Raw genomic sequence first — 27562 nt, 5'->3', positions numbered from 1 at the left:
CAGGGAAGGCGGCACTGCTCCCATCTGCCACCAGGAGGCAGCAGAAAGCAGCAGACCTGCTCCACAGGTCTCCCAGGGTCATTCAGGAGAGCTACCAGGCTGAAGCAGTTTCTCTCTATGGCTTTCTCCTGGACCTCCTTCTCCACCCACTAACTAGTCTGACCAAAGCGAGCACGGATATGCAGAGCAGTCCAAGGGAGGCTGAACCCAGGGGTCTAGAAGTCTGCTTGTGCCCAGCAGGGAAGCGCTGACAGATCTGGGTGAAGGACGCTGGGTGCTCTGAAGATGAAATTCACCCTGGCTGGACCACAGATTTTTGCTCTGGCCACCAGGCACTGGCTCTGGGTGACATCTATCTTTGCATCCCTGCAGATGGCTATCTATAGATACACAGGTGTATACAGGTGGCTTCCCTTCTTCCAGCTCCCAGGTCCTGCCCCAGGCCACTGTCCCGAAGTGGCCTCCCCCACCCCGACTCCTCCCCCTCCCTTGCCTTCCAGAGGCCCTGGCATCATTTGATAAGGGCCTGGGGAGAGGAGCATCCCACATGCAACACCTCCCTCTCTGTGGAAGACCAGTGGGCTTTCATGTACTCTAAGGAATCTCCAGAGGGAGAGGAGATGGAAAAGAGCAAGAACAAAAGGGTCGAGAGAGGAAATCTGGCCAGAGGAGTATGGGCCAGCAGAGGAAATGCCAAGATAGGGATGACAATGTGGGGAAAGCCGCTCACCCCTCTAGAGAGGGGACCCTCTCCCTCCCACCCCAAGACAGCAGAACTAAACAGGAATGGGTCGAGGCAGAGAAGACTAGCACACCATAGCAGACAAGCCATATATACTTGTTAACTAAGGCAGGAGGATATCATGGGAAGAACCTCGGCCTGAGAAAAAGAGACCAGGTTTTAGGCATAGTTATGTGAACTTGAAAAAGTCACTTTCTCTTTGGTCCTCAGTTTTCTTACCCATGAAATCAGGAGGTGGGACAAAAGCAGGGTGGCCAATGGAGCTGCCTGGAGGCTCTGTATTTGGAAGGACTGTGTGGTGGGAAGACTCTGTTATCGATTAGCAATGTCTGCCTTGGGCACAGGAAGGTACAGACACTCTTGCCTTTGAACAGTCTAGGGATCATCTCTAAGTTCCTTCCATTCCAATGTTCCATAAGCCAGGACACAGATTTTAGAAAGCATGGGGAACCAGGAGTACCTTGAGAAGCCTCCAGGAAAACTTGAGACCCTAATGGCTCGTGAAAGCTTTTTGTCTCTCTAGTTTCTTCCCCAGGGACTTCAGAATACCAAGCCTAGTGAAGGACCCCCTCTAATGGAATGTCAGAACAAATATGGTGTGTTCTGTTGTCACTTCCAACCCACGTGTTCCATCGGGCTCTCCGAGTCCAAGCGTGATACGTATCCCCATCGGCACTACCCTCCCAAAGCACAAATACAGGAAGCTGGAACATCCCTACAGCGGGAGCTCCCACACAGCATGATGTGTTCGAATCAGATGGTGGACTCAAAGAAGACCACCCTCCTTTATAAATAAGAAGGTGTGTTCCAACAGTATGGTGTGGTGTAGCAGACCACCTCTCATCCACAGAAGGAGCTGCCCCAGCTGAGGACCGAGTGGCCTGGCCTCTGGCTGGGGGCACCCACGGACATCACAGAGTTCCCCAGCCGGACTGCGGTGAGGGACGGAGATGAAGGCTGTCCACCGTGGTGGCCCTAATAGAGGTTCCTGGCTCCATAGCCACCTGACTGCTGGCCACATCCTACAAGTGGGTCTCCTTCTCCCCAGCTATGAATCCCTCCTTTGCTGGGGAAGGCCCGCCATCCGGGCTGGTACCACCATCTGGATACAGGCGTTGTTTGGGCTGTGGCAGGCTGGGGTCAGGGGTGGTGAGCTGTTGCAGGCGCTGTGGAGATCAGAGGGGACAGATGGGTACTACTGGTGAGTAAGGCACAGATGTTTCATCCTTTTCGTGTCCCCCGGGCCCAGCCCAGAGCCAGACACATAGGGGCCATTGGTAGAATCTGAGTGAATATGGGAATAAATATTTCGAGAAGAGAGAGAGACAGTAGCGTGGTGACTAGGACCAGAAACTGGCCAGGTTCCAGTCCTGGTTCTTACTAACTACCTGTGCAATAGTAGGCAACCCATTTAACCCTTCTGTGCCCTATCTGTAAACAAAGATATTAATAGTACACAGCTCAAAGTAAGTTGACCAATATTTTTGTTCTTACTATTACTATTATAATGTGACCAATAGGTCCCTATTATGGGAGTAGTAGTACTACTATTATTACTGGTATTGGGACCATCTCCTTTCCCCTCCTTCTTGCCTTGAATGCAGATGTGATGACTGGAGTCATGACAGCCTTCTTGTGACCCTGGGCTGGTGAGCATGATGACAAAGATATGCTCAGACAGAGGTGCAGAAGTATAGGAAGAGTTTGGTCCCTAATGACCTCTTTTGAGCAGCTGAACCAAATGTCAACAGGATCCATCTCTGGTCTTCTCAACGTAAAAAGAAAATAAGCCCATTTGCTTATTGCTGGTTGGGTTTTCTGTTACTTATAGACCAGATCAATTTCTACAAGTGTAATATCTTTGTGGGACGTGCTCTATCCCCTTCTAGGAAGGCATGTCTTCAATTCTAAACAGGGAGCCTTTGCATTGGTTCCCCAGGCAGAATTAAGAGAAGAAAAGAAGCCGGAAGCCTGTGTATGAAATGAACCATGGTAACGGGTTATTAGTTTCCTGGGAGCAAGGGATTTGTGCTCTCTAAATCTCTGCCTGGGCACCTCTTTAAGTTCTTGCTGTGACTCAGTTTCCCCCTTAAGCCTCTGACAGTTTACTCTTGCTCAGCCCACCCACATGATCTGCTGGAGGTCAGATTCTGAATGTCCAGAATCCGAGGACTCTTGAACGTTTCTGGCAGTGAAGCCATGGGACTGGTCTTCAAAGATTCCATGAGACCAAAGGACGGCCCCACACTCAGAGCTGGGCCCCACCCATGGTGTCCTGCCCACACCCTCTCTCAGGAACCCTTTTCCATGTATCCCTTCCCCAGGTCCCTACCTTCTTGAAGGAGCCCTGGGTCTTCAGAAGGCTGACGATGACAAAGAGTGGGACGCAGACCATGGAGGAGAGAGCCAGGAACCAGCCGATGGAGTAGCCCCAGGGAGGGTACACGTAGATGTTGTTGTATTTGAGAGGGGTGTACTTGCTCAAGGAGAAGAGGAAGGTGGCCTGGAAGGAGGGAGAGGTGGACACAGAGACACAGAGTCCTTGAAACCCTCTCTTCACCCACTTCAATGTCCAGGGACAGGGGATGAGTTAATGCACTGTGGTACATACGGAGGTAGACTAGTAAAAGCCATCACAAGCTGTGAGCCAAGGCATGGCTCCCCCGAGGACTGAGACAGGAGGAGCTCTGAGGAAGGGAGGGGAGGTGGAGGAGCCCTAAATCGGCAGACAGAAAGAGACCACTAAAACTGGGAAGTTGGGCAGTGGATTGGGACAGAGAGAAAGGAACAGGGCAGAAACTGGAATGAGGCAGGAGAACTGAAAGGAAGTGCAGGAGAACCGACCCAGAAGGGGAGAATGGACCAGCTTCCCTGGGTAACTGGATAGGCAAGGAAGGAGCCCCAGAACTCAGGCATCCTGCTCCTCATCCCTGAGTCCTCTGGAGGCAGGAGGGTAGCTGGGTGGGCACATACCAGGCAAAGTCCAGGGGTCAGAAAGAGCCAGGAGACCTTCACCAAGGGCCATGGCCGGTAGCCAATCATGTCCTCAACGTTGTCATAGAAACGGTCTGCTCCTGCCCAGGGCAGTGGGAGAAGAGTGTGAGAATGGGAGGAGGGAGACAGCTTGTAGGTATTTGGGGAGGACTCACTTAGCTTTGCCCTCTTCCCCCCACCCTGTCAGGGGAAACTGGGTCAGGGCATGTGAATGAGCAGGGTCGCTGGCATCGCAGCCACAAGGCAGGGAGTGAGGAGGGAGAAGGGCCTGCCACCAAAAACCCGGGAGCCCTCGAGAGAGCTACCCAACCTCCCAGTGCGATCCTTTATCCCCTTGTCTAGGAATGAAGAGCCTAAATCCTAAACTCAGAGGACGGCGTGGGCCTAAAATGGCACCATTGCTACGTCCATGCTCATTTATCTATGCTGCAGAGATGAATTCAGTTTCAAGTCAAAACAGCAAAATGGCGAGGGTCCCACTATGCCCGCGTAGCACGCCAAACTCACATGGGGCCAGAAAGCCACTGGGAAGGGAACAATCTAGAAGTCTAGATTCTAGACTCTGGAGGAACCACACCGAGTTCTTGGGAAAGCCCGGCAAGAGGCTTGATCTGGGTTTGTGGAAACACTGCCTGGTTTTATGTACTGTCCTTCTGTTTCCACGTTTGCTCCAGATCCAGGCCCAGCCAGTCCTCTAAGGAGAGAGCCACCGATCGGGGAAAGATCCTGGGATGGTCCCCTCCAAGCCCTTCCTCAGCAAAGAAATAACTCTCCATTCATCACCGGGGTGCATGAAATGTCCCATTAGGGAGTCATTACTTTGACTTCCAAATTTCTCCCCCGGATACCAGCTAATGCTGGGGAGGCATAAACTATTATAGTTCCTCAGCTTTTTAGAACTCACTGTGATGAAGTTTATCACAGTTCCGAGAAGCAGTAGAGGGAAATCAAAAAGACATCAGATGTTTGAAGTGAGAAGATAGGAGACATGTCCCAGGAGAGGAAGGACATTAGATAGGAAAGCTCAAGGTAGCAAAATAAAAAAACCTTCCTACTCGCAGTTTTCCTCCTCAGGCCTGCTACATGGACCCAGCTCCCCCTCTCTGCCCCAAGCCTTGTTACATCGGCAGCGTGTCCCCCCCGCCAGGGTCCTGGGATATGATGATGCCTCTTCCGCATACTAGCTGTGTGGGCTTAGGCAAGAGAACTACCTTTCTGAGCCTCGCCTCCCCCTGCAAAGGGCTGCTGTGTGGGCTGCGAGATAAGGTATGCCACAGTCAGCATGTTTCTTGGGATTTAAGAGTGCATTGACTCAATGCATAAAGGTTCCCCCCTCCACTGTCATCAGACAGGATGTTCTAGCATTCAGCATCACTGGCTGGATACCCCAGCCCGGTGGGGGTGCCGGTGGTGGAAGTCAACAGAAGGCAGAATTCACTCCAGTCTAAGAAAGGAATGTGTAACAGCCATAAGGAGAAAAGCTCCCTCAAAAACACAGGAATGAGTTTCCTGTTTGGGGAAGTATTCAAGCAAATTCTGGGTGATAACCCAGAAAGGGAATGTAGGGATGTGCAGAGGCTCCGACGAAGCAGCCCTAAAGCTAGGATTCCCACTGGCGAAGGGCCTCCAGCAGCTTCTGTATCAACAAAACTGTTCCCCGTTGTTTCTAATTCCTCTCACCATTGTGGGAAATCGGTTTTGTCCTTAAGCCAGCTCTGTCTGCCATAATGACAAATGCCTGGGCTCCCAGGGATGGATGAACTTCCCAGGGCAGCAATACAAAGACATATAGAAACCAGAGGGCTGACACATCCTGTCTCTCCTGGGCAGATCACGCCCTTCTTGGGGGAGGGGAGTGGAGGCTCCCCCATGCACTCCTCTCTCCACTTACCGTACACCCAGCTGACGCAGATCACTTCAAACACTGCCAGGAAGAGCAGGCATATACCACTAGATGCATAATAATCAAACAGCTGGAAGATATACATCCCGCCCTGCAGAGAAGCCGGGGAGCTGGGTAGGGCCTTGGCCAGGGCGGGCAGGGCACCCGCTCCACAGCGAAAGCACAACCACCCATCTGGGCACCCATCTTGCCTAAGCCCATTCCTTACAACTAACTAAAGGGAGTTTTCCTCTCCTGTCCTTGCCTCCAGGCCCCTCATTTAACATCAGGGCCACAATCTCTGACTCTTGGGAAGTGTGGGACATACACTTTGTATCTGCCCAGCATCCTCTCTCGTAGAAGCTGTCACCACCTCACCCTGAGGGTGCTCCTCTCCCTGCTACAGGCCTGAAGCAGAGCTAGGGCTGGACACTCACTGTGTTCTTAGGAAAAGGTCCCTCTCTTTCCTCGGGGGTTGGGTGGGTGGCAGAAGGTAAGACTGAAGCTGTGCCAGTGCTCTTTAATATTGGGAGGGAAATCTGGCTAAGAATGGCATTCCTGACAATGCCCTTAGAGCAGCTGGATCCAACTATACCTAAAACCAATAACCTCTAGACTTTTCAGTTTCCTGGCCCCAAAAAACTCTCTTTTCTGCTCAGACTGGCTAGCATTTGGTTTCTGTCGCCTGACACCAAAAGAGCTAACTCTCCCTACATCCTCACTGTGATGAGGGCAGAGCCCGTATCAGCACCCCCAAGTAGACGATAAGGAAGATGTGGCCCCTGGCTCCCTCACCCTGTAGCCCATCCTGCAGGCCACATCCCCCCACACGCACTCACCTCCGTAACCAGGAAGAGCCCTATTAGGTAGCACACGACTGCAATAGCCAGGATGAGGAGCTCTCGCCGCCCACTCTTCCGGAGCTGACTGGGGAACATGTCCACAGAGGCTGTCACCAGGCACTCCACACAGACAAACTGTGGGCAGGAGGGGAGTTGGCACTCACCCATGCTGATGCACAGGAGCACAGGAGGGGGTTCAAGGGCAGAAGGGGGGGTGCCAGTCCTGCCCTGGGACAACCAAGGGTCCCAGCATGGGGGCCGGAGCAGGAGACATGTTCTGTCCCAAAGGCTGGGGAGTGGGGCTAGGCTGCTTGAGCTGGATAGCCGGAAGGAGGCTGAAGGGCCATTTTGGAGGGGGGGTGTCTATACATGGGGAAGGGTCAGGCCTAGGGGGAGAAGGTAGACGGCCCCCTCGCAGAATAGGTTGGTCTTGACGCCCAGGGTCCTCCAACAAACTGCAAGGACAAGCCTTGGAAAGTGGAGGGGGTTCTGGAAGATATGGTCAGGGGGAAAAGAGATTGGGGAAAGGTAATTCCCAGAAGCACATAAGCTGGGAAGAGTGTCACCAGGGCAGGGAGGGGTGCGGTGGGGTGGGCGGGGTGACGAACCTGGCTGTCCAGCCCTAGGAAGATGAGCATGATGAAGAAAAGGCAGGACCACAGCTGGGATAAGGGCATCATTGTGACAGCCTTGGGGAAGGCGATGAAGGCCAGACCAGGACCTGCAGGGCACACAGAGGTCAGGAGAGCTCCCTCCAGGCTCTTACTACTTGCAGGGAAGAGCCTTCTCCCAAGGCCCTGTGTGAGTGCACATGAGAGAGAGAGAGAGAGAGAGAGAGAGAGAGCGTGTGTGCACGCACATGCACACGCATGCGTGTGCAAGGGGAATGTGTGTGTGTGTGTGTGTGTGTGTGTGTGTGTGTGTGTGTGTGTTTCAAGAGTAGTTTCTTCTATTACTCTGCTCTTCTGCTTCTGAGGAGCTGGCTTGACTGTGGGTCTGCCCATGCCCCCTCAGTCGGCGCTCCCCCGCCCGCCCATTGTTAAGAAGGCCCTCCTCTGCGCCACGCAGGGCCCCCAGAGGCTAAACATGTTCCCATCAGCCAGCTGCTGGGACCCCTGCCTGGGACCCTGGAGGATGGATCTGTCCTCCCCTCAGGGCCCAGGCAGCAAAGTGGCACTTACCGGACTCGGCCACTTCGGAGATGGGCACCCCCTGCTCCTGTGCCATGAAGCCCAGGATGGAGAAGACCACGAAGCCGGCCACGAAGCTGGTGGTGCTGTTGAGGAAGCAGAGGGCGATGCAGTCCCTGTGGGGCAGGGCGGGAAGGTGAGGAGCCGGGGGAAAGAGAGGAAGAAGTGCCACCAGGGAGGAGAGAGCCAAAGACAGTGGAGCAGTGGAGCAATCGGAGAGAGCAGAGCAGGGAGGGAAAGGGGGAGCAAAGATGCGCATGGGGAGGTATGGAAGAGAGAATGGGGGAGGGACCAAGATCAAGGATCGTGGAGGGTGAGAGAGGGAGCAGGAGGGAGAAAAGGAGGGAAGAAAGAAATTCAGTCTGGGAACTGAAGCTGTGATTTCCTGGCCACACTCCAGGAAGGCCAGCCCCCCATCAACCTGGGATCCCCGGCACCCCACCCCTACCCCTTCACTCACCTGTAACAATTATTGTGGTACTTGTTGTAGCTGCCCAGGGCGGTCAGGCACCCCTGGCAGATGGCAAAGGAGAAGAAGATCTGGGTGCCTGCATCCATCCACACCTATGTGAGACCCCAAGAAATGGTAGGGGCTGGGGGCGCCCGGCCTTGGCCCCTCAGACTCTGCTGGCCCCCTGGGTGTGCCCTCGGAGTTGCTCACTCCTCACCGTCCACTCACATGTCACTTCACAGGCAGGGCCATTTAAATGTGGCTCTGGGGGCACCCAGGGAGCCCCACACACTAGGATTTCTTGAGTGGAGGGGCTGGGCCCAGAGAAAGGAGGGCCCAGAGAAGGCAGGGCAGAACTGAGAGCACTGGGCTCACTCCACAGCACTGAGTGCCTCGAGAGGAAGCCAACACATGGGGCCAAGAGCCACTTCATTAGAATATAAGGAAAAAACCCGGGACTACTTGGGGAAGGGTGGGGGGTGGGGTGCAAAGAATGTGTTCAGACAAATCCTATAGGAGGAAATCGAAATGTGCAGTAACTCTGTGGGGAAGGGGAGGGGGGATTTAAATTAAAACAACAGGGGCACCTGGGTGGCTCAGTGGGTTAAAGCCTCTGCCTTCAGCTCAGGTCATGATACCAGGGTCCTGGGATCGAGCCCCGCATCGGGCTCTCTGCTCAGTAGGGAGCCTGCTTCCCTTCCTCTCTCTCTGCCTGCCTCTCTACCTACTTGTATTCTGTCTGTCAAATAAATAAACTGTTTTTTAAAAATTAATTAATTAATTAATTAATTAAAACAACAAAATGATACTATTTTGATCTCTCAAATTAGATCAAAGTTTAAAGCAAATTATTATGGAATCTTATGGGCCCTGGAGGAAAAAAGGGTGTCCTGCAATACTGGTGGAGAAAGTCTCCATTTCTCTAAAGCCAGTACGTTTCAAGAAACTTAAAGGCACAGGCTCTTGGACTTAGTGATTCCAGAGGCTGTCAGGAAATAATCAGAGATGTGGTCCAAGATCTAAACACAAGGTGTCCGTTGCAGCTAAATATGTGACCATTTGAAAAAAAAAAAAAAAATGCCTGGATGCCTGGGTGGCTCAGTGGGTTAGGCCTCTGCCTTCGGCTCAGGTCATGGTCTCAGAGTCCTGGGATCGAGCCAGGGATCCCTCTGTCTGTCAAATAAATAAATAAAATCTTAAAAAAAATGCCTGACCTAACTGTCCAAGAATAGGAGCAGATTGATGACACCTGCCCCACGTGTAAGTGCTCAGAGGACACGGAGCCTGGTCTGTCATGCACACTGTCCGCTCCATTCTTAGAGCACTACCTGGCCCTTGATGGGTCCTCATGTACCTTGAATGTACCAGAATGTAGCTTGATGGGTACATTCTGGGTGGATGAGTGACTGAATGGGTGATAGATGGAGGACACAGTATAGGCAAGTGTTTAAAATGACATTTACAAATGAATTTAATAATATGGAAGATGCTTACAATATAATTTAAATGAATAAAGATATATTTCTATAAAATTATCTCAACTATGTTAAAACACACACACATACACACACACAACTAGAAAAAGACTTGGAAGGAAATCTAAAATGCTCATAGAGAAACAGCTAAGTGGTGGTATTTCAAGAGATCTTTAATTGTTCTCCAGTGGGGATACGTTGCCTTTATTTTTTTTTTTTAATTTTTAAAGATTTTATTTATTTATTTGACAGAAGGAGAGCACAAGCAGGGGGAGGGGGAGCAGCAGAGGAAGAGGGAGAAGCAGGCTCCCCACTGAGCAGGGAGCCTCATGCAGGGCTCGATTCCAGAACCCTGAGATCATGACCTGAGCCAAAGGCAGAGGCTTAACCGACTGAGTTCCCGATATACTGCCTTTAAACCAAAAGAAAAGCAACCAGAGATTTTCAAAAGTACAGCTGTGGTTTGGGGCGGGAGACAGCAGGGAAAGGTCCCCAGCACAGCTCCTACCTGGGGGTCCTTGAGGCGAAGCAAATCGGGCTTCAAGTAATAAATGATGCCCTCAGAGGCTCCAGGAAGGGTGACGCCACGGATCAAAAGGATAATCAGCATCAGGTAGGGAAACGTGGCCGTGAAATAAACAACCTGCAGGGAAGCATCCCCAGGTCACTCCTGCTGGGGACACAGATGCCAGGAGGTGCCACGGAACCTCCGGCTGTCCTCCTGTCACTCCTCCTCAGGCAGCAAGAGCGGCCCCCAGCTCAGCGTCAGACGCCTCCTTAGAGACACCGAGAGGGGTGAGCACCCGTAACTCTCCACGGCTTCCTTACAATTTCTAGCGGGTCTTGGGCTGCGAGGCCGGTGAAGTGTGAGATGCACACCAGCAGGGCAAGGACGGAAGAAGGGCAGGGAGAGGCACAAGCTCCCAGCCAAAACATTTCAAAGGCTATCTTAAAATCCGGAATCTGGTCTCCCGGAATCCTGGCTGTTCTCCTTGTGCCCCCTGGTGAGGGTAGGTCTCGGAGACAGAGGAGGAGCAGATCCTCACAGTGACCTGTGACAAAATTTACACTGTGCTTTTCCAGGCTTAAGGTTGGGGGAGCAGCAGTGGCCTGAGTTCTGGGATATGGAAACACTCCAAGGGGTCCACTCTGCCCCTGACCGAGCTCAGCTCCTTGTCGGAGGTGACGGCAAGATCTGTGTTATTATCGCCATCACTAGTTTTATTATTATTACAACAATCCCGGGGATGGGGGGGGGCTGCTCCCAGAACAGGCTAATTGGTGCAGTCAGTATCCTGTCTATTCCTGGCTTTTTTAAAAAGCATGAAGCCTCAACCTCAGATTTCCTGGGTTGGAAATAATGGCTCCAATTTGAACTCTCTACACACACAATAAGCCACTGTTGTCCATTCTTGGCTTGAACCCCTTTGACGATTGGAAACTCACCACCTCAAAGACAGTTCTGTTTGCTGGTTCATACCACATACTACAAAAAGCAAGTCATAAAAGTGTACGATGCTAATTGTGTCATGTACACACATAATTAATACAGATGGACATAGACACACACATAAAGGAAACTAGAAGGCAATACAACGAAACATTAACGGGGATTCGTAGATCCAAATGGCCGTCATGCTGGCTGGTACAGTGATTAAGGGGACTTCTAGGTTTCTTATTTCGATCTGTACGTTACTTACGTAAACGGATCTTTTATAATCATATTGAAAGAGAAAGTCTTTCCTTGTACTGAGTTAAACTCTTCTTACCATTTCCCCTGTTCTCACCTTGCCTCTCCCTTACACTACTCTTTCTTTCAGTTCTCCAGGGGGACTCTGTGAGTGTCCCCAGGGCTTCTGGGGGCCGGAGAGAGCTTACCAGGGGCCAGAACACCTCACCTTGCCCGTGGTCTTGACCCCCTTCCAGATGCAGAAGTAGCAGATGACCCAGGCAAGCAGGAGGCACAGGGCCAGCTCCCAGCGCAAGGCCCCCAAGTCATGGATGCCTGAGGTGATGCCCAAAACACGTCTCCTGAGGATGGAAAAAGAATTAATAACCAGGTGGCAGGTGAAAGGGGACAACTTGGTGTTTGTCTTCAAGTCTCTTGATTCTTAGCGCTGACCCCACAGATCTCATGTTCCAGGCTTCCCCTCCCCATCCCGCTGCACCCCCCACCCATGGCCATGCCATGTTCCCACCTGTGGTCTGTATGCCCCTGCTGTTAGAAGACCAAATCACGTAATCCCATAGGTATCTTTGTCTTTCTAACCATCCAGCTTTCTCTGTTGTACAGAGAGAGATAGAGAAAGAGAGAGAGAGTGAGGGTGGTAAGTAAGGCATGGACGAGCAGATGGAGAGTAGATACTTACACGGGCAGGTTGAGATACAAGTGCATGGGTATCTAACAGGGGGGCTGACTGTGTTTTAGCACCTGAAGAGCGCAGGGAGCAGTGGAAATGTGTGCACGTAAGTGTTGGTGGATGTGGGAGCTTTGGGTGACATGGGGACACACAAGTGTGCGGGTGCAGGCAGACACGTGTGAGTGTTGGTAAATACGTAAGGGTATAGGCGGACCTTTGTGGGCATGAAGCTGGACACATGTGGACATAGTCACGTGGGAGGGTGTAGGTGTGAGTATGGGGTCTGTCAATCTCTGCGGTACCAATACGCTCACCTTGGCCCATTTCAAGCTACCCACATGACATCCCTGAACACGGAGCTGGGGAGTGATGGGCACCACCTGCTCTTGCGAGCCGGGGCAGACCATTGGCCATGAGCCAGGGGACACATGTCTGTAGGAATGAAGGTGTAGGTAGATCCTTGGCGGGGGAGGGAGGGGTGGATTGGTGCAAGGCAACAAGACGACACGGGTAAATGTGTGGGCCTGGGCGGACACAGGTGGACTCAGGGTCATTGGGAGTGTGTCAGTGGATGAGTCCGGGTAGATGCGAGTGTGCCCCCAGGTCCCAATGATGTGCAGGTGGGGGAGGCGGGTAAGGGCTGGAGAGTGTGCGCAGAAAGGCTTAAACCCTCCCTCCAAGTCCCAGGTCTCGGACATCCACATCTCCCGCTTGGGGCCCCTGGCACATGGCATCCAAACCCAGCACCTACTCCCAGAATTCCATGACAGGCGAGGTGAAGTTCTCGGAGGGGGTGGCTGTGCGGGCTCCCGAGCGGTTCAGGAAGTCCATGCAGTGCTCTGTTGGGGACAAGGGGGGCTTGGCGTCAGCTAGGGACCAGAGGGGGAGAGATGCCCTGACACTCTGGTCCCCTCCGACCCTCTGACCTTACAGCCTGGCGGTCCTCATCATTCCCGATCCCAAGAGCTTCCCTCAGAGCCCCCATTTCCTAGGAGTTGACCACCCAGGCCGTTCATGGGACCAACCCCCCTCCCCGTGTGCCTCATACAGCTCTTGTTCCAGGGAATCTGCTGTGCCCTGGCCACCCCGCCCACCAACCTCTGACACAGACCTCAGATCCCTCCTCTGCCCCCATGACTGGCCCACTGTCTCTCCACTCGACACACAAAGGGACTGTGTCCTGCGCCTGCTCTTCGCCCCAGACGGGCTGCTGTTCCCATGACGGGTTCCTTCTCACCCTTCAGCCCTCAGCCATCAATTTTCCTCCCGCTGTTGTCAGGTTTCTGCTGCTTCTTCCACCCGGTGCAATTTGTGATTATTTGATTAATCGGTCTGTTTCTCCCACGAGACCGCAGGCTCGGGGAGGGCTGGGGCCGCATGGCTTTTGCTCGCCCTTGGGCGTCTAGTACATCCAAGCTGGGAGAGGCCCCAGCCCAGCGGCCGAAACAATGGATACCTGTGTTCCAGCTATTGGTACAGGTTGTCCAGGGCAGCTCAGAGGTAAAGGAGCTGAACAGGTAAAAGAGGGCCCAGGCGAGGATAACGATGTAGTAGATGTTCAGATAGGACTCGATGACCACAGATGCCAGACCGATGCCTATTGGGGGTGGGGGAGGAATGGGGGAGCAACAAGGAGAATCCAAGAGATCAAGTTAGTCCAGCAGAGCCGCATGGAAGCCTCCTGCAGTGGCTGGCCAGGGATTGGGTGCTACCCGAAGAGACTCACCACATCTGTTTATTGGCCTGAGAAGCCACAGACAGCACATTTTTCTAAGAAACCCAGGCTACAGAACACCACGGTTTGCATTCTTCCAGTTTTGCAATACATGTTTGAACGTATATCTTCTTTTTAATTTTTTTTCTCCTTATGCATAATTTACTTAACTTACATCCCCCCCCTTTTTTTAATGAGATAAACTCTGGAAGGATTGCCATCCAAAAGCTCCCTGTGGTTCTCTGGGTGATAAGATTTTAGTTCACTTTTTTAAAGTTATTTTTTTTTCCTTTTGTCCATCTGCATTCTCTAGTTTTTCTATGACAGTCACGCATGACTTGTAAAACGAAAAGGGGCAGGAAGAACAGAGGAGTTATCTTTTGCTCAAGGTAAGAGCAAAGACCTAAAGAAACCGGCAAAGAAAAAAAAAGAAAAAAAAAAAAAAAAAAAGGAGAAGTGGTCACCGTGGAGAACCGGGAGCCTGAGTGGGTCTCAAAATGCCAGCTCACAGGGGAGCGAGGGGCAAGAGTGTCCCCAGAGGCGCAACCTGTGCACCCAGGTCTGACACAGGGGAGCAGTCTGGAGGCTGGCCGTGGAGCACCCCTCCCGCGCTCAAACCAGGGCTGGGAGGGAGCAAGGGCTGGCACAGTACGCCCCACCAACCCCCCTTCCCGCCCCGCCTGCTCCTGCAAACGTGGGATCTTTTCCACGGTCATTTTAAAAGTAACACGTTGCCAGGGCGGCCGTTAGTCCCGAGGTGCAAAAACTGGCGGAGAAGTGGGCGCGGTGCCCTTCCAGGGCCTGCCTGTTTGTCCTGCGTCCCAGCACCCCCCCACCCCGGGGCCCCAAGTCCTGGAGATTCGGCTGGCGGCCCGGGAAGCCGGTGCTCCAGAAGGATTTAATGAAGCAAAGCCCAGAGGCAGGTCGGAAAATCAATGCCAACTGTCCACAAAACCTGCCCTTGGCCGGGCGAGCCCACCCTGATTGTCTGTTCCCGCGGGCCTGGCCACCTCTACTGGAGGCCCCCCATGTTTTCCTGCGTTTGGGTCTCCGCACAGCATGCAGGCGTTGGGGGGGCGCCCTCAAGCGACCCGCTGGGGCCTCTGGAGGGGCGGGGGCGGGGGCTGCTGATGGCGGGGAGGGTCCCCGGGGAGCCCCGCGGCCCGGCAGATCTGAACGCGCGCACACAGACACTCCCAAACAAGCGGCCACTGTGCAGCCGCTCGTCTCCGCCGCCGCCGGAACGCGCTGTGCTCCCACCGCCCAGTAAACACCGACCTGACCCAGGAGGAGGCAGCGCGCCAGGGCGGGGGTGGTGGTGGGGGGGTGGTGGTGGTTTGCCCCATCTCTGAAGGGAGGGATGATCTGGGGGAGTGGGGGAGAAGGAAGCTTGTGCCTGTGTGTAAATTGAGGGGGAGGGAGGGTGAGCACAGGGTGTGTCCTCCCGTATGGGGAGGGTGATCTGTGGGGTGGGCGCCTTTACGCAGATGGAGCGCAGGTAGTAAGCAGCCTTGGATCCTCCCACCAACATAGGTGCACACACCTTGAATGCATCTCTCCCTGAGACCCCAGGCCTCAGGGTCTGTCTCTTCTACTTGGAAAAGAGGGAAGGAGCAGCAATCCTTCCCTCCAACCCCCATCCAATGATCGGTTTGCTCACCCTATCTGCAGTGACCCCCTTGGAGAGTTAGTAGATACCTGCGGGAGATTCGTCCCTGGATCCTAGGGATAGAGCCCAGCTGTGTGGGATATTAGGTGACCCCTGGGGTCCAGAGTAGAATGCTGAGAAACTACTCTGGCTGAAGCCACAGCACTCCAGCAGGACCCAGCCCTCGTGAGTAGAAAGGTGTGCAGGCCAAGCTTTGCCCTGCCCCAGCCCCTTACTGCTGCTCCTCCAGAGGTCCCATAGGTGCCCCAAGAGGAATCGGCTAGCCCCAAACTACCCTGGTCCCTACAGCCAAACCCCCAGTCAGTGGTCAGGTTCCCAGCCTGTTCAGGAACCAGTAATTTCCCCCCATGGCCACCTCTGCCCAGCCTACCAAGCTGGGCAGTAACCCCAGATAGCCCAGTCCCTGAGGCTCTCTCAGAGACTGATGTGAGGGAAAGAGTCCTCTCCTCATTTCCCATAGGCCAGGAACCTCTCAGAGACAAAGGTTGGGTTTCCCAATGGCCTCCGGGGGACTGGCCCAATCAACTAAAAGTGGAGTGGGGGAAGGACACCCCAAGCTGCTCACATTAGCCAGCAAATCCACAGAGAGAACAGGAGCTGTCCCTAACCGAATCCCTAACCTAACACAGGAAATAGCGTGAATTTTCAGCTTGGGGTGACCTGGGTTCAAATCCTCAGTGAATGATCTCATTTTCTCATCTACAAATAACTAAGTGAGTTATTACTAGAGGATCCGATGAGGAAATGCACGTAAAGTTCTTACTTGAGCCCCAACATATAGCAGGCTCAGTAGTTGTTAGCCATCGTCATTGTCATCATTACTATGGTTATGGGCCTCGGTGGCATGTCTGCTGCCGTGCCGTATACACAGAACAACTTTTCAGGAAGCTGAGGAAGATGAACTTCACAATTCCTCGCTGGCAAGGACCCCTTCCTGGCTCTGTATCTAGTTTTGCAGTGGTGATTTTGTATTGTCTTTCTTGAGGAGTGCCTTCCTCCCCAGGATCTATAAGTTTTGGGCCCCCCAAAGTCTGATGACACTTCCTCGTGTCCCCCACAGTAGACGAATAAGAAGGTGGTGGCGGGGAAGGAAAGGGGAGGAGAGGCGGAGGCATGGACTCTCTTGGGGGCCCTGGTAGGAGGGCAAAGGGGAACACTCACCCTGGAGAAGGGGGCAGATCTTTCTCCAGGCTGTCACACTGCCTTGGCTGGTGTACTGGCCCAACGCCACCTCCAGGAAGAACACCGGGATGCCACAGGTGAAGAAGAAGATGAAGTAGGGGATGAAGAAGGCTCCTGTGGAAGAAGGGGGGCAGGGGCTGAGTCCTCGACCCGTCTGGGAGACCAGCATCCCACTACTCGGCATCTGTAATCTCCCTCCCCACCCTCCCAGGGGCTCGCGTCGGCTTCCTCCTGTCTATGAACAGGGATGGGCAGAAATTTCCCAGTCTGAACCCCTCCCCCCCGGGATAGGAAAGACCTTAGAAGAAAAAGGAGTGAACATTTAGGTGAAAATCCTAATAGATGCCCAATTCATTTTCTCAGTGTGCTTCACAAACTTAGTCCATTTATTATTTTTGGAACTGAAACATGTGTTCTGTATAATTTGATATGCCTGTTAAGTTATCAAGTGTGTTATATTTTAGAGAAAAACAAACACAGACACCTCAAAAAAATTATTTTTCCTCTAATAATTTTCAGATGTTTTTTTTCCCCCCTCTACCAGGCCCGGATCCGAACTGGGGTCCCAGCAGAGAAGGCCTTTCTGCTCAGGCCAATTCTCCGGTGCGGGGGTTTCAGCAGTCATGTGATTAGGTGCCGACCCACGGGAGGCCAGGCCAAAAAAGCATCCAGCAAAGTAGTGAATTTGGAGACGACCCTAAGCCACCAATGCCCACTTCAGTCTCTAAGACAGATACGTCACCTCAGAAGTGTACCCGGGGGTGAACGGATTATTGTTTTCTGCACCAAAATAATCCTTAGCACTTATGGAGTGCTTACTGTGTGTGAGGCGTTCTTCTAAACGCTCCACCATCATCCACATTCTCACAGAACCACCTCCCATGGGGCAGGTACCATTGTTATCCCCATTTTACAGAGGAAGAAACTGAGACACCAAGCCAGCTGGTCTGATCCTGAGTCTGTGCTCTCACCCAAGTCATCCACCTTACTGTGTAGGAAAAATAGAAAGTACAAAGGGGGGAAAAAGGGAAAAAAAAAACATTGTATAGCCTTCCAATATTCTTATAAACACACACACACACACACACGTTTCTCTTTTTTTGGCAAAAATGAGTACCTGCTGTACATTCCTTGATAACCATTTAAAAACACATCATGAACCTATTATACCAATAAATGTAGACAGCATCCTTTCCATGGCCGCGTCCTATGCCAGCATCAGCGTCTGTCCTATCATCTCATCCGCACCTCCACTGACCTCTGGTTGTTTCACTGCAAACTCCACTGGGATCTGCGGTCCACATCCTCGTGCGTTTAGCTAACTGGCTCCTTCGTATAAATTTCCAGTAGATGAACTGCTTTATTTGGTGGTAAAATACATGTAACATAAGTTTTACTTTTTAACCATTTTTAAGTGTACGGTACAGTGGCACTAAGTACATTCACACTGTTATCCAATCACCACCACCATCGGTTTCCAGAACCTTCTCAGCCAGCCCGATCTGAAACTCCATTAAACACTACAGCCCTATTCCCCGCCTCTCCCTGGGCCCCTGGTAACCACTGTTCTACACCTTCTCTATTGTTTTTCTAGATATCCCATATAAGAGGAATCATACAGTACTTATGTCTTTATGTTTTTGTCTGGCTTATTTCACTTAGCTTCATGTCCTCAAGGTTTCTCCATGCCTTTCCACATTTTGAGGCTGAGTAATATTCCCTCGCGTGTATATATCACATTTTGTTTACCCCTGTGTCCATTGATGGACATTTGGGTTGCTTCTACCCTTGGGGCTTGAACACTTTTTAAAAGTCTTTGACGTGCATTTCCAAATGGCCCTCCCAGCCTCTCCTACCCATCTGCACTGCCGGCAGCAATATGAGAGTGAAGGAGAAGGATCTGTAAGACTTCTGGGCCCTCTAGAGCCATGGCAGCCAGTAATTCTCCAAGTCCTGAAGTCCTTTGTAACCCCAGCTTTGCCTGGAGCAACACCCCTGACTCCAGGTTACGTGGCTTAGTGGGTTACAGGGGTGAGGCTGAGGGGCAGTGTGCGGGGCTCTCCCGGAGGGTGCTTTACTGGAAGTCTGTGGTGGCATGTGACTCATGGGCCCCTTCCTGCTGGCTGTGTGGAGGTCCTTCCCTCTCCGGAAGGAGACGGCTTCAGCCCTACCCTTGGCTACGTAGACTTCTGCCCCACTGAAACTGGGGAGAGCTCACTCAGGAGGTCTGGAGCTGGGCCACGCTCAGGCTGAGTCGGCCCAGGCCTGGGCCACGGCAGGCAGTGGGAGGAAGTTGGTCCTGGAGCGCCTACAGGCATCCATTCTTGGCTTTCTCCCTGGGTTTTCAACACACTATCACTGTAAACATCCTCCTCTCCAATGAACATCTGAGAATCCTCACTCGGGGAGGCTGACCTGGCCCACAGTTCTCTTGGCATCTGCCCAGGCTCTGGGCCCGAGCAGCCCGGTGAGGTCCCCCAGGGATCTGTGAGGACGGGATGACTCAAGACGTGTTTAAAGTCTCCCTCCCTTTGCTCTAAGGTATGCCTTATTATCTCTGCCAAGCACTCACTCCTGAACCACTAACAGTTTGCAAACTCAGGAGTCATAAAATTCTCTTTTGGGGTGAACCCTTTTTTGATGATGATTGAGTTTGGTGACACCCTGGGTTTTTTTGTAACCAAAGACATGATTACACCAATAACACTATTTTTTTCATCCCTCTTGAAAGATTTTCCTCTATAGAACCGTTGGTTGACTAATTATCAATTCATTATGAAATGATTAATAGATCAGCAAAAACTATATTTAACAGCTTTAAAAAAATTTTTTTTTTTAAGCCAGTCAGACTGCCCCCTGTGGTTCCTCATGTGGAAGCTTGACTACCCTATGTTCTCCTACAAACAGACCTGGAGAGCTTGTCTGGAGGTTCTAGAAGGGGAACGTTGCTACTCCTATACCCTCCTATACAGAAGAACGGCCCTCTTCTCTCGGGAAAGGTTGTCTCTTCAGACCAAGCAGGCAGCTTCGGGAAGGACGCATGTGGAGTGGTGAGGGACAAGGGCCTTCCAGATCAGGCGAATCAACCCTGGTGACCAATGAGGTGAAATATGTCGCAGCAAGATCGCCCTCACATCCTAACTGCTAACAAAGGATTTATGGTCAGCTCGAGAGAAACCCTGTTATCACAGCAAGTTCATAAAATTCTAGCCTAAAGCAAAAAGTTGACACTTGAGTTGGTCGGTGAAGTAGTGTTCCCATGTAGATCCATCATTACATTGTCTGAAATAAGGAAAACTACATGCCTATTTCCTGGACCCCCAAAGACCAGTGACCTCAGATTGGGACCCCTGACCTTGCTCAGTCCCTCATGTGTGAGGAAATAAGGGAGACAGGAGCGGTGGTGAGGTGTCCTCCCCGGGTACTTAGGTTGGGACAGAGCTGACAAGAGTACCCAGACTCCGCCCAGCAGCTGCGTTCTGGCACCGCCTCTTCACGGACCACCCAGGCTCAGCCCGGCGACCCTGCTCACTGTCCTACGTGCTCGTCTTCCCACACCACCCCATGGCCAGGACCGAGGTCACAGCCAAGGGCAGCCACCAGGCGGGACACCTGTGGGTACCTGAACCCGAAAACCTGTCCCCTGGGCCCTCTTTCTCCCTCCTTTTCAGATGGCAGGGAGAGTAATGGGCAAGCCAGGAGCCAGGCAGCCAGGGTGCACAGCTCCCAACCACTTCTACGATCTTGGGCAAGTCACAAAACATCCCAAGGAGCCTCTGTGTGCTCTGTGAAATGAGGGCTCAGCCTCCATCATCTTTAGCTAGAACACGAATGCCTTGCATGTCCGTGAAATTGGCCTGGGACAAAGAAACAAGTCACCACCCCTACCACTTCTCCCCGCCTCCCCTAATCTCTGGCCAGCATTCACCCCCACTCCACAGCCTTGCCCCATAACCCTCACATGCCAAGAAACCCTATTAGTCATTAGTTCAAACACTTGGTAATAATAACTAAAAGGTTTGAAATACAGAACAAGGTACCTGGTAGATGCTCAGTAAATACCTGTCAAAGTAAATATGAGGGGCTTAGTTGGGTAAGCATCTGACTCTTGACTTCCGCTCAAGTCATGATCCCCTGGTCGTGGGACTAAGCACCATGTCAGGCCCTACGCTCAGCAGGGAATCTGGAGATTCTCTCTCTCCCTCTCAGCCCCTGCCCCCCTCTCCAAAATAAATAATCTTTTTTAAAAAATTAAATATGAATAGTGTTTAGAAGTACTTTCTAAACAATGATTATCCTTAAGTAGGAATGTTTCTTCTTTTTACCTTTCGGGAAAGTTTCAGGTTTCCCAATAAATGTGTACTATTTCCACAAGAAAGAATAAAGGTATTTTCAAAAAGCAATGATGAATCTGTCCTGTCACAAATAAATTCATACAAACGGACACTTCTATTTGTATGAAAATGCTAAATAGGTAAACCCATGGTCACAGAAAGTAGATCAGCGATTGCCAAGGGCTGGCAGCGAGAGAGAATAGAGAGTGATTGCTAATGCCTTCGGGCCTTCCTTCTGGAATGAAGAAAATGTTCTAAAATCAATTGTGGTGATGGTTGCATAATTCTATGAAGATGCGAAAAACCTTTAATTGTACCCGTAAAAAGATTGAGCTGGCCCCTTCCCACCATACCCCTGCTCATTTTTACTATCAGTGCTGAAAAATAATAAAATTATGTTTCTTTAATTTAAAAAAATCAGAGAGAAGGTCATATTCCTGTGCTCAAATTCTTCAACAGTTCCTATCTCTCTCAGAGCAGAGCCTACAGGATGTGAGCCCTGTTACCTCTCTGATCTCTTCTCCTACTCTTCTCCCCATCGGGCACTGGCCTCCTCACTGTTCTGCAAACAGGCCAGGTGCACTTTCACCGCAGGACCTTTGCCTTTGCTTTCCCCTCCTTTTGGAATGGTCTTCACCTGATCTCCATCCCCAAGACTCACTCCTTTACCTCCTTCAAGTCACATCCTCAACGCAAGCTTTCCTGGGCACCTTACTTCACCTTTCAAACCCTTCCCCTCACGTCCCCCACCGCCAGCGACCCAGCATTCTCCCGTCCCTGCTTGGCTTCTCACCATTCCACCCCCTCGCCATTCAACATATCATGCATTTTACTTCTTTGGCTGTAGTCCGCACCCTGATCTAGAATATAACACACAGAATGTGTTCTGGACTGGATCTAGAAAAGCACCTGGCACAGGGCAGGGCCATAATAATACCAGCTAAATCAATGGCTCCTATCAGCAACCGACGTTGTACACCATCATGAAGGACTATTATTATCCTGTCTTGTTACATACTCAGATTCCTCGGTCCTGCCCATGACCTCTGTTACCCTTCACTGTGGCCCTGGGAGGCAGCATTCCTCCTTCACGGCGGAGGACCCCCGAGGCGTCGTCAGAGCTCAGACCCGGGCCTTCCGACTCCATCTAGCCTCTTTCCATTTCATCACACCGCCAGGCAGGAGGCACCAGGTAGGCCCTGCCTGGCGGTCAAGGCACAGCTCTCCCCACCACGCCTACCTCAAAATGAACTCACCACCTCCATTTTTGTAGCAGAGATAGGGAAACCTCCAGACATTCCCCAGCCCAATGATCTCCCCGGCCACTGACAGCACAAACTCCATCTTGTTGGTCCACTGGCCCCGATCCTTCACCTGGTCCTCGCCTTCCTGGTTCAACGTCTCTCCCTCCTCAGGGAGCCAGGAGACCACAGGAGGCCCGTCCGCGGGGACTGTCACTTTTCTGTCCATGGCGATGCGATGGACCAGGAGGCCGCAGAGCAGGACGGTGAGACAGGTACTGCCAGATGGGGGGAGAAGGGGTGAGCTGTACCAACCCGATGCGCGCCCTCCATCCCTGCTTTCTCCCTCCTTAGGCTTTCATTATTGTCGGAACACGACGGTCACATTTCCCTTTGTTGGAATACGGTTTAATAATCGTCAGGGTATTGCTTTTCTTCCCAAACTCTCAATGACATTTACACCAAAAGTTACACTTTGCTCTCGTGACTCGGAGAGCAAATAAGGAGCCGATCTTAGTTTGCCCATTTTGCAAAGGGGGAAATCCAGGCCTTGACAGATGAAGGGACTTGCCGATGACTGCATAGGAGTAGACTGGGAGGAAAAGGCTTGAGGTCTTTTATTCCGAGTCCCCTTCTGATATTAACAGCCAGCCACCATCCCCGCTTGCCCGTCTGCCCAGTTGTCCAGTGAGTGGCACCTGCCCAGCCTCCAGCCTCCAGGCCAGAAGGGATCAAAGCCTGCCAGGGGTGACAGGAGGTCAAAGGGCAGGTGTGGCCCAGCTGACTGCATGGTCTTCCTCTGGCCGGTTGTGTGCTCATCCCTGTGCCAGGGAATCGATCAGCTCCGGGTAAACATGGGAGCCAGCTAGCTCTGGGAGTCTGATTGGGAGGGAAGGAGAAGGTGGGGTCTTTAAATAAGGTCAGAGGAGACCTGGGATTGGTGCCAGGACCAAGCACAGGCCTTCGAGGGAAACCTGGTTCTTCTCTCCCTGTTGTACCTCTGTCCTGGGAACAAGCAAGGGGTTCTGGCAGTCAATCCCAGAGCAACTCTCACTGGGGTGGGTGGTCTCCTCAAGGGAGACCCAGACGTGGCTAAGCATGACAGTAGGTTACTGACCTTCCTGAGTCCCTGCTCTCCTAAAGAACCCAGAGCTCCCTGGACTGCCAGAAAAATGATGTGGCCTCCCTCGGTTTTACTCTGCCCCTATCGCTGTCCATTTGTCAACCTCCAGGAGACAAATTGCGGCACCGTGGTGTTGTACCTGGAGTCCTTGTTTGCCTTCCCCCCTCCCCCACACACAGCCACCCTGAGGCCACCTCCGCCTTGGCTCCCAGGGAGCTGCCAGGAGGAGGGGTCCGGGCTCCAGGGGAAGTACCCACACAGCGCCCCTCACCTCTGGGGGGCGCTGGGGGAATCAAAGTGACCCGAAGCTACCAAGTGCTCCTCCAAGGCTCCAGGGAAACACAAGGGATTCTTTTTACTAAAAGAAGCGTCTGTGTTTATTTGTTGGTCCTTTTAACCCAGGCAACAGCCCAAGCCCAAGTCAGTTAGAAGGGCGTGGCAGGAGCCATTTGAGGTTATGGAAATTTTTGAAGGTGACTTGGAGGGTACAGGTTATCCCAGGAACGGGAAAGCCTGTTGGGGTTAGATTCTGGTATGGGGACCCACTCACAGGTTTCCACGGCAAGTTCAGCCCAGGAAGAAAGATGAAGAGAGAAGCACCTACTGGAAATCAGAGGTCTCCAGCCTCCCATGTAAGGGAGGAGGAGGGAAGGAAGGGAGGGAAGAAGGCTTCCAGGTTCAGAGGAGACCGTGGGACCCTGGGGGCTGGGGGAGGCTTTGAGAACCAGAGTGTCAGGTTGGAAGAACGAGGCAATTTGGCCCCATTGAACCAATGGTAGATGGTAGACATTGCTACAGAATTGGGGCTTAGGCACCCAGAGGAGTGGCCCCGGAATCGTTATCAGACAGATGAATGGATGAATTAATTAATTAAAAAACATTAACGGAAAAAAGCACCAGACAGGAAACCCAAGGTCTAGTCCATTCCTAGCCAATAATAACATTAATAAAAGTTTAACATTTGACTAATCCTTGTGCCCAAAACCTACACTTCTTCAATACATTATTAAATTTCATCCTCATTAAAATCTTTGAGTAGGTATTACTACGAATTCCATTTTATCAATGAAGAAATGAAGTTCAGAGAGATGAAGGGACGGGACTCGACACCCTGCAAGTGTTCAGTAAAAACGACTTTTGAATGATCTGAAGGAACTTACCAATACAATAAGTGATGGAGCCGAGTCTCTAACTTGCTGTGTGACCTTAGGCAACTCACACGTCCTCTCTGGGCTCTAAGTCTCCCTGGAAGAGAGAATGAGCCATTCAACAGGGGTGCCGGGAGGGTAGGGGATAAAAATAAGCCTTTTCTTGCCAAGCCATAGTGTAGCTTAGCTCAGGGTGAGCCCAAGCACAAAGGTCTCCAAGGGGGAGGTCAGGGGACAAGCCTTCCTGTTCTCGGACCAGAAGCACCACGTGAGGGCCAAGCTGTCTGCAAGAGTGGGATGAGGAGAGACCTGGTGGGGACAAGGAGTGAGCGAAGGGAAGACCAGAAGCGAGTGCAGAGTGGGGAAGCAGATCTCAGAGCCCAGTGTGGGCACAGGGTTTGGGTTGTGCCGGGATGGGGGAGACCAGAAGAGAACACATTGATGAGCTGATACTGACGGAACATATTTTTTTTTTTTTAAGGTTACTGGAGAGATCATAATTTATGGGTAAGAGTGAAAAACCGGAATGGCAGAATGAAAGCATGAGCATGTGGAAAGGGAAGCTGGCCCCGAGCCATGACAAGTCAAGGGGAAACAGTGCAGCAAGTGGGATTCAAGTTAGACTCAGGGAAGAAATGTCAAGGCAGAGGTCAGACATAAACACAAGGTCAGAGTTCTCTTGTGGGGGTTACTTTTAAAAGCCAAAAGGATGGCCTGCCCCCCTGCCCTTCTCACCCTGTCCCCACTGTGCCCTTCTGCCCCTAGCCCACTAGCGAGGAATAAACAAGTGCTATCCACAGTCAAGGTGACTTCCAGAGATCTCCCCCTTCCCAAGATCTCCCCGTCCCAGCCCTGCCACCTCTCTAGCCCCTAGACCCTGCTTCCCACCTCTGCGAAGCTGGAGCAGGGTGCGGGGAGACAGGCATTGGAGCTCACCACACGTCAGTGCCCTCCAGAAGCAAAGACACCTACACCCACACAGGGCTCAGTGCTGCCCATGGAGGAAATCTTCAGGCGGCTAGCAAGTCCAAAATTAACTGTTTACAGGAGCTGGGCATGGGTCAAGTTCTAGGAGGAGGAGGTCCGGTCAGGGTCTAGCGGAGGACCAGACAGGTGGAGAAATGCTGCTCACCACCATGCCGCTGGGATCCCAGCTTGGCCCCATCACCCTCCCAGTCCAGCACAGGAACAGCCCAGCCCCAGACCCGCCGTGGGGTGGCGGCACGGGATGCCCCAGTCCCTGCTTCAGCCCACACCCACATACCAGTTCCCATTTCCGTACACACACTGGTGCCATTCCCGTCACGTCCCTTTGCACACACATACCTGTGTGCATGGCACCAAAACCTGACTCGGGCTAGTCCTTCACACCCTGTGGGCTGCCTGGTTCAGCTTGTGGCCGCCCACCCCTCCCCGGGGCTCCCTTGTTGCCCTCCTCTGGCACAAGCGTGCCCACGCCTCCCCATAGCCTCAGCTGGGGCAGCTTCCTCCTTCTGAGAGACACTTGTCGCCCTGCTTGCCCTGCTCGAGACCCATGGGGGAGGGAGGGAACCCCGCATCCACATGGCTAATTGCAGGTCACGGGTCTTCGGGAATGCCCAAGGTTTGTCCCGCTGCTCTTCCTTCCCATCTCACTGGGCACTGTCTGCTTTCCCTCCCTCTCTGAGTCAGGTGATCACCCCTCTTTCCCCCACTCCCTGGGACCAGCCCCCCACCTCTGGACTTCCCCAGGCTTGTCCCTGAGCAACGTAGAAGCTGCGGGCGGCTTGAGAGAGCTAGGTGATGCCTCTAGTCCTAAGATTCCCCAACAACACACTTACCTTCTGCCCCAGTCTCTTATACAACAGATCCACACAATCCTACAAAATCTTGCCTCCCAAGATTCACCCCTCCAGCTCCTCTGAGGCACCTCTAAGGGACTGCGAAGACACAGCCTGTCCTCCACTTCCTGCTCACCTCAGTCCCGATCTTGGCTCCCCTGGTCAGCTCAGCTCCATGCCTCTGGTCCCCGGCACAGTCCCGGGGACGCCGCTTACAAGAATGCCCACACAGCCAGGACTTGAGAGGGGAACCAGCTTCCACCTTTGCTCCTTCTCCTATTCCTCCCAGCTCAGAATCCCATCTGAGTTGTCGTCCCGGGACTTCCAGACAGAAAGCGACTGTGTGTGTGTGTGCGCGTGTGTGTGCGTGCGTGCGTGCGTATGTGTGTGTGTGCTCACACACACCAGTGTATTGGGAAGTGAAGGGACAGAGAAACACCACAAGCAACAGGAGGGACTGAAGCCAAAAGTTTGTGCACCAGGATTACAACATCCAACCTCAGGAAGCCAAGTCCTCTGTCCCCAGTCCCCCACCCCCAGCTCCCTCCCTCTGTGGGCGCCCCCCCCCCCCCCCCCGCAGCCGTCCCAGTGGACGCTGTCCCAAGACGACCCCTCCAGACGGCTCAGACTCCCATCTGACCACATCTCCCTCCTTTTGTCCCTCCCGCCTTCCCCCTCCTCACCTTGCCCCTCCAGTGCCAGCTCCTTCCGAAGGAGATGAGGGTGTGTGAGGCAGGGTGCAAGCTTCTCTCACCAGAGCGGTAGGATGGGAGCCACCAACCCCCAGGCTGGAAACTGAGAACCTCAGGAGGGGAGTTGGCCTCACTGACGAGGGCTCAGGAGGAGGGTGAATCACGCGCTGGAGTTTTCCACCAAGTACCTGCCCTCTGTGGTTTCAAGGCAAGGCTCTGGACCTTCACAACCACTACCCTTTGCCTTGGGATTTTCCTAGAGAAACTGCCCAGAGCATACCTCAAGAAGCCTAATCTAGAAAGGACACAGGTCTACAGTCAGACAAGACCTAAGTTTGAGCCCCTCCTCTGTTCTACTGGTAGGGTCAGCTAGGCAAGGGTCGAACCCCCAGTTTTCCCATCTGTAAAAGGGACAAAACAAGACCAACTTAACTTTTCACAATTAAAGACAATATGATAAATTGCTTAGGAGATTGTGGGGGGCTTCAGTAAGGGGTCGGGGGGTCAGTGGTGTCTGTTGTGTGTCTTCTGGAAGCGGGAGCAGGGTTGGTGTGGCGTCTGGTCCCCGGCAGCAATGATAAAGCTCTGGTGACCTCTCAGCACTAAGGCCCCTAACTGGGACTTGTCGGATCACCCAGCCCGCCATCAGCGACGATCCGGTACTTGTTGAATGAATGTGTGTGCCCCCTGCTTTGTGCTCAGT

The 27562-nt window shown here is 52.6% G+C and overlaps 1 protein-coding gene across 9 annotated transcripts; it reads right to left on the bottom strand.

Annotated features, from left to right (window-relative positions):
* Positions 1 to 486: 486 nt before the first annotated feature.
* On the bottom strand, positions 487 to 27003 carry SLC6A12 (solute carrier family 6 member 12). 9 transcript variants are annotated; one of them, XM_047742585.1, is made up of 16 exons: positions 25674 to 25789; positions 24360 to 24444; positions 22092 to 22354; positions 16481 to 16615; positions 13393 to 13533; positions 12688 to 12775; positions 11475 to 11607; positions 10085 to 10219; positions 8111 to 8163; positions 7642 to 7766; positions 7069 to 7181; positions 6458 to 6595; positions 5628 to 5730; positions 3716 to 3816; positions 3075 to 3245; positions 487 to 1908 (listed from the first exon to the last, which is right to left on the bottom strand). In XM_047742585.1, the coding sequence occupies exons 1-16, from the start codon at positions 25681 to 25683 to the stop codon at positions 1765 to 1767; spliced, it is 1938 nt and encodes a 645-aa protein (XP_047598541.1). In that variant the 5' UTR covers positions 25684 to 25789; the 3' UTR covers positions 487 to 1764. The 9 variants fall into 9 exon arrangements, with proteins under 9 accessions (XP_047598541.1, XP_047598540.1, XP_047598545.1 ...); XM_047742584.1 differs by having other exon boundaries at positions 488 to 1908; positions 7642 to 7736; positions 8111 to 8214; XM_047742589.1 differs by lacking the exon at positions 25674 to 25789 and adding an exon at positions 26851 to 27003 and having other exon boundaries at positions 489 to 1908; positions 8111 to 8214.
* Between the last annotated feature and the right edge of the window lie 559 nt (positions 27004 to 27562).

The sequence above is a fragment of the Lutra lutra genome, chromosome 8, assembly GCF_902655055.1.
Source record: "Lutra lutra chromosome 8, mLutLut1.2, whole genome shotgun sequence".
Lineage (NCBI taxonomy): Eukaryota > Metazoa > Chordata > Mammalia > Carnivora > Mustelidae > Lutra > Lutra lutra.
Note: the sequence above shows the minus strand (reverse complement) of the source record. Positions and strands in the feature narration are given on the sequence as shown.